The following is a 6,194-nucleotide window of genomic DNA, read 5'->3' on the forward strand; positions in this document are numbered from 1 at the left end:
GCCCTCACCTTCAGGTGGGCATCGCCACTTCTCCAGGGCCAGGATGGACTTGGCGGGGACCAGGAAGGCCAGGGCGCTGGCCTGGAAGAGGGGCAGCCTGGGGGGGACGGGGAGGAGAGGGGACGCCTGCACCCATGGCCTGGGTGGGGACGGGCAGGAGGGGTCCCCGGAGGGGCCACGGCTCTACCTGATGCCCACGGTGGTCTGGATGAGGGTGGTGATGCCCACGCAGGTGAAGATGGTGCCGATGAGGTAGCTGACGGTGAGCTGGTCCTTGCCCACGCACAGGCTCTCAGCCAGCAGGAAGGGGACGGCGATGGTGCCGCTGAAGCAGGTCAGGTAGTGCTGGGAGGGGGCGAGGGGGGGGCTCAGCGGGACTAGGGTGCCATGGGGTGCCCCACACCACGGGGAAGGGGGGCTCGGGCTCTGCCAGTGGGGGTACCCCCCTTCCAGGCCGTACCTGGAAGCCCAGGAGGATGCAGAGGTACCAGGGGGGCACGTCCTCGATCCTGTAGATCATGTCCACCTCCGTCCGGGGGGGCCCCGCGCCCACCCCGGGGTCCTGGCGTGGAGGGGGCACAGCTCAGCCCCAGCTCACCCGGGGGGGTGGGGAGCAGGGTGGGGGGGACATCCCGCCCCATGGGACCCCCTGCACCCTCGGGGATGGGGAGAGGTCCCTGCTGCTGGCCGGTCTCCATCGCTGGTGGGTCACAGGAGGCCGTGGGGCGGGTGCTGTGGGGGGGTGTCCCGGTACTCACCCTGCCCACGGCAGGAGGCTCCTTCCCGGGGGGGTGTGGGGGCCCGATGGGGGCGAGAGCCGAGTTCCCATTCTGGCAGTGAGGGGGGGGCCGGGTCAGTGTTGTCCCCAGTGTCCCATAGGAACGGGGCTGCCCTGGGGTTGCACTGGCCACCAAGCCATCACATGTGGCCACTCAGTCCCACCCAGCACTGGTCCCCACCCCCGAGAGGGGTCTGAGCCCCCAAACCTGCTGGTCCCTCCGTGATGGTTCATCCCCAGGGGAGGTTGGAGGGGTGGGGGGGGTCCCCACTGGCCCCGGGGTGCCCAGACCACCCCGCAGGCACCGGGAGGGATGGCACAGCCAGTCCCAGCTACAGCATCTTGGCGTGTCCCCTTGGTCCTCCAAGCCCACCCCATCCCATCACTTGGGGTTGGTGACCCCTGGCCACCCGCCTCCCTCCCCACTGCCAGGGGATACGGCCGAGGAGGGGACGGGGATGGGGATGGGGACGGGGACAGGGACGGGGATGGGGATGGGGACAGGGATGGGGACAGGGATGGAGGCTGCCTTCACCTGGGGCTGAGCCAGGTCTCCCGAGCGGGTCCCCATCCTCCGGCGCTGCGTCCCCGGCACCGGTGTCACCGCACAGGGGGTTTTATGGCCGTGGGAAGGACTTTAGTCACCACCCGGGCCGTGCCGCGGTGCGGGGTGACGGGCGGGAGGGCGGCCATTGGCTGCCGGTTGTGAAACCGGGGAGCGCTGCCTCAGGGACGGATCAGCTATTAACTCCTTTAATTAGGGCTGGCACCGCCGGGGGGGCCGGGGCGCTGCCTCCGGCGAGCACCGCCTTGGTCAAACATTAGAGCCCGGGGGCGGGGGGGTCACAGAGCAATTCCCAGCTGGAGAGGGGGGTCCGGCGACGCGGTGCCACCAGCATCGTCCCGCCACGGCCGGGCTGGGCGTCGAGGGACAGCGGCGACTCCGGTGACGCCGGGAAGGTGCCCACCTCCCAGCACGTGCGGGCTGTGGCTGGGGACGAAGTCGGCTCCGAAGGTCACCGGGGCATTAAGCATTAACCGCGTCGGGGCTACAGCTCGTTCTGCAGGGCCTTGGGGGGAGCCGGCCCCCTGGCTTTGCCGCCGGCGCAGGCCCCCTTCTCCCCGTGGCACAGCAGCTCCCGCAGGGCGGCCGGGCCCCGCCGGTGCGCCCCGTAGATCTGCGCCTCCCCCTGCTCGCCCACGTAGCCGTGGCACATCTTGGACAGCCTGCAAGAAGCCAGAGAGGGTCACGCCACGTCCCCCCGCTGTGGGGTGAGGGGGGACGGTGCCCGGAACCCCCCCCCCAGCGTTGCTGACATCCCCAACTTACCTGCTCGGCCAAGGTCCCCCCGTCACCATCACGGTCATGGACTCCTGTCTCAGCAGCCCCGGCCCCGACAGACGCTTCTCCCCGTCCACCTCCTGCACCCCATAGCTGTGGGGAGAGGCTGGGGTTGGGGACCTCCCTGTCCCTGGGGACACCCCCCATCCATGGAGACACCCCTAATCTCTCTGGATACCTCCATCCCTCAGGACAATCCCACCTCTGGGGACACCCCTGTCCATGGAGACACTTCCATTCCCTGTCTCTGAGGACACCTCCATCCCAGGGACACTTCCATCCCTTGGGACAACTCTGTCTGTGGGGATACCTTCATCCCTGGGGACACCTCCATTCTGGGGACAATCCCATCACTTGGCACACCCCCCATTCCATGGGGAAAACCCTTCATCCCTGGGTGCACCCCTATTGCTCAGAGCACATCCCATCTCTGGGGACACCTCCATCCCTGGGGACACTCCCATCCCTTGGGACACCCCCATCCCTTGGGACACCCCCCATTCCACGGGGAAAACCTTCATCCCTGGGTGCACCCCTCTCCCTCGGGGCACATCCCATCTCTGGGGACACCTTAATCCCTGGACACACCCCCGTCCATGGAGACACCTCCACCCCTGGGGATGCCCCCAACCCATGGAGATACCCCCATCCCTGGGGACACCTCTTCATTCCCTATCTCTGGGGACACCTCCATTCTGAGGACACCTCCATCCCTTGGACAACCCTCTCTGTGAGGATACCTTCATCCCTGGGGACACCTCCATTCCGGGGACAATCCCATCACTTGGCACACCCCCCATTCCATGGGGAAAACCCTTCATCCCTGGGTGCACCCCTATTGCTCAGAGCACATCCCATCTCTGGGGACACCTTAATCCCTGGACACACCCCCGTCCATGGAGACACCTCCACCCCTGGGGATGCCCCCAACCCATGGAGATACCCCCATCCCTGGGGACACCTCTATCCCTCTGGATACCTCAATCCCTCAGGACAATCCCACCTCTGGGGACACCCCTGTCCATGGGGGCACCTCCATTCCTGGAGACACCCCTATCCATGGAGACACCTCCATTCCCTGTCTCTGGAGACACCTCCATCCCTTGGACAACCCTGTCTGTGAGGATACCTTCATCCCTGGGGACACCTCCATTCCTGGGGACACCTCCATCCCTTGGGACACCCCCCATTCCATGGGGAAAACCTTCATCCCTAGGTGCACCCCTATCCCTCAGGGCACATCCCATCTCTGGGGACACCTTAATCCCTGCAGACACCCCTGTCCATGGGGGCATCTCCATTCCCTGTCTCTGGGGACACCTCCATCCTGAGGATACCTCCATCCCTTGGACAACCCTGTCTGTGAGGATACCTTCATCCCTGGGGACACCTCCATCCCGGGGACACCTCTATCCCTTGGACAACCCTGCCTGTGGGGATACCTTCATCCCTGGGGACACCTCCATCCCTGGGGACAGTCCCATCCCTTGGGACACCCCCCATTCCATGGGGAAGACCTTCATTCCTCGGTGCACCCCTCTCCCTCGGAGCACATCCCATCTCTGGGGACACCTTAATCCCTGGAGACATCCCTGTCCATGGGGGCACATCCATCCCTGGAGATGCCCCCAACCCAAGGAGATACCCCCATCCCTGGGGACACCTCTATCCCTCAGGAGAGCCCTAGTCCAAAGGGTCACCTTCATCCCTGCAGATGTCTCCATCCCTTGGGATAACCCCGTTTCTGGGGACGTCTCCATCCCTGGGGACACCCCCCATTCCCGGGGACACCCCTCCATCCCTGGGGACACCCCACTCACCTCTCCCAGCCCTGCGAGCAGCTCCTCTCCAGCACCTCCACGTAGTCGGACTCGCTCAGCGCCTTCCTGCCCGCCTTCCCCTCCGCCCTGCGCAGCTGCTCCTCGATCTGGGGGGGCGCAGAAAATGGACAATGAGGGTGGCAGCCCCCCACCATGACCCTGATCCCAAGCAGGGATCGGGTCCACATCCTCTTCCTTGAGGCCCCGGCACTTTTCCATGGGGTGGTGAGTCCATGCCAGGGGGCTCACTGCCCACAGAGGGCCTTTTTGGGGTGCTGGGGGTGGGGGGAGAGCCATCAGTGGGGTGCCCCAGGGAAGCCAGGAGGACGTCCCCAAGCCAGAGCACCCCCACGAGGTCTCTCACCCCCGGTTTCGGGGTGCAGCCTCCCCGATGCCCACCTGGAAGGCGATGGCGTGGCAGGCGTCGCAGCGCAGGGCCTCGGGCATGTGTGGGGAGAGCCGCTCCTCGGGGCTGAGCCGGGGGGCAGGGATGGAGCGTGTTGGGGGGTCCCCGCACATCTCCTGTGCCCCCGTGCCGGCCAGCAGGCCGAGGGCCAGCCACGCCGCCAGCGCCCGCTGCATCCTGCCGCGGTGCCGAGAGCGCCGGGGCGGGGGGGCAGGGTGGCTATAAACCCCCCCGGGCCGGCAAGTGGGCGCTGATGCGCGGCCGACGCACCTGCATCCGGCTGACGCCGCCACGTCCATCCCCGGGGCCTCGGGGCGGGGTGTGGGGTGTCCCCAACCAACTGTCCCCTCTCCGGGTGGTTTTGGGTGTAATTCCATCCGGTAACGCCCAACCCCTGCTCCTGGACCCAAATCCTCCCAGGGATGAGGTGGACCCCCCCGGGGTTGGGGTTTTGGGGTTCAGAGACGGGGTTTGGGGTTCAGGATGGGGGCTCAGGGCTGGAATGTGGGGTCCAGGACTAAGGTTCAGGGCTGGAATTCAGGGTTCAAGAATGGGGTTTGGAGTTGGGATTTGGGGTTCAGGAATGGGGCTTGGGGCTGGGATTTGGGGTTCAGAGACAGGGTTTGGGGCTGGGATTTAGGGTTCAGAGACAGGGTTTGGGATTTAGGGCTGGGGGGTCAGGGATGCGATTTGGGGTTCAGGACTGGAATTTGGGGTTCAAGACCGAGGCTCCGGGCTGGAATTTGGGATTCAGGTCTAAGGTTCAGGGCTGAGATTCAGGGATGGGGTTTGGGGTTCAGGGCTGGGGGCTCAGGAGTGGGATTTGGGGTTCAGAGATGGGGTTTAAGGTTCAGGGCTGGGGGTCAGGGCTAGGATTTGGGGTTCAGGGCTGGAATTTGGGATTTAGGACTGGGGACTCAGGGCTGGAATTTGGGGTTCAGGGCTAAGGTTCAGGGCTGGGACTTGGAGGCTGGAGGACTGGAGGAGGACTGGAGGCTCAGGGCTGAAGTCTGAGGTTCAGGGAAGGTTTGGGGTTCAAGGGATGGGGGCTCAGAGCTGGGTTTTGGGGCTCAGGGGCTGGGTTTTGGAGCTCAGCCTGGGTTTTAGGGCTCGGGGCTGGGGTTTGGGGGGTCACTGTTGACCACAGAGTCCTGTCCTGGCCCCAGGGACCAGGGACTGATCCGGTGGGTGCTCTGGGACAGACAGACGGACTGCAGCCCCTCGCACTCCCCCTTCACAGACTACACAAACTCGGGAGGAATATGCAGGATTTAACGCTGCCTCAGCATTTTTATTACTGTTTTAGGGAGCCCATGGCTGGGGTGGGGGTGGGGGGCTGACGGTGGCTGGGCCATCGTTCCCCTGTGCCCACCAGCCCGGGTGGCCCTCGGGACAGGACCAGCAGCAGGGGGAAGTGGGGGCCGTGCATCTGGTCCCTGTGCTGGCCACGGCCCGTGACTTCAACCCCCTTCCCCCCAAGGGGCTGCCAGGTGCTCACGCTGCAAAATACCCTTTTTCTCCTCATTTCCATGAGGTCCAGCTGATGCCCGTTACCCCTCGGTGCTTCAGTCACGATCCGGGGGGAGGTGTCTCCTGTGCTGGGGTGATGCTGATTTTGGGGATCAAGACCGGCCACTTGGGAAGGGACGTGCCATGGGGGGGTCTGTCCCCAGCCGAGGACGGTCACATCCGGAGGGGGGGGTCCTTCTCTGGCCCGGCAGGGCTGGCGTGGGCGGGGGGCTGCCCGGGGCCGGGGCTGGCCCGCATCCCCGTGGGGATGTAGTAGAGGCTCTCCAGGTACCCGCAGTCAGGACCCCCGGCAGCGGGCGGCCCCTCGCCCTTGGGAGC

At 65.7% G+C, this 6,194-nt stretch overlaps 2 protein-coding genes across 2 annotated transcripts in view; both read right to left on the reverse strand.

The window, feature by feature from the left end:
* The window catches only part of SLC23A1 (solute carrier family 23 (ascorbic acid transporter), member 1), a 4,660-nt gene extending 3,267 nt beyond the window's left edge, over positions 1-1,393 (reverse strand). The window contains exons 1-5 of the mRNA XM_014955787.1: positions 1,314-1,393; positions 759-830; positions 461-562; positions 188-345; positions 9-97 (exon numbers count right to left, since the gene is read on the reverse strand). Of these exons, the coding sequence (XP_014811273.1) occupies positions 9-97; positions 188-345; positions 461-562; positions 759-830; positions 1,314-1,349 (457 nt within the window). The 5' untranslated portion in view covers positions 1,350-1,393. The remainder of the gene's footprint in view (positions 1-8; positions 98-187; positions 346-460; positions 563-758; positions 831-1,313) is intronic.
* A 434-nt stretch (positions 1,394-1,827) lies between these two features.
* On the reverse strand, positions 1,828-4,645 carry LOC106896059 (marginal zone B- and B1-cell-specific protein-like). Its single transcript, XM_014955781.1, has 4 exons — positions 4,340-4,645; positions 3,941-4,047; positions 2,109-2,213; positions 1,828-2,005 (listed from the first exon to the last, which is right to left on the reverse strand). Exons 1-4 carry the CDS (start codon positions 4,643-4,645, stop codon positions 1,828-1,830), a joined length of 696 nt encoding a protein of 231 aa, XP_014811267.1.
* Between the last annotated feature and the right edge of the window lie 1,549 nt (positions 4,646-6,194).

Source organism: Calidris pugnax, unplaced genomic scaffold, assembly GCF_001431845.1.
Source record: "Calidris pugnax isolate Ruff unplaced genomic scaffold, ASM143184v1 scaffold228, whole genome shotgun sequence".
Lineage (NCBI taxonomy): Eukaryota > Metazoa > Chordata > Aves > Charadriiformes > Scolopacidae > Calidris > Calidris pugnax.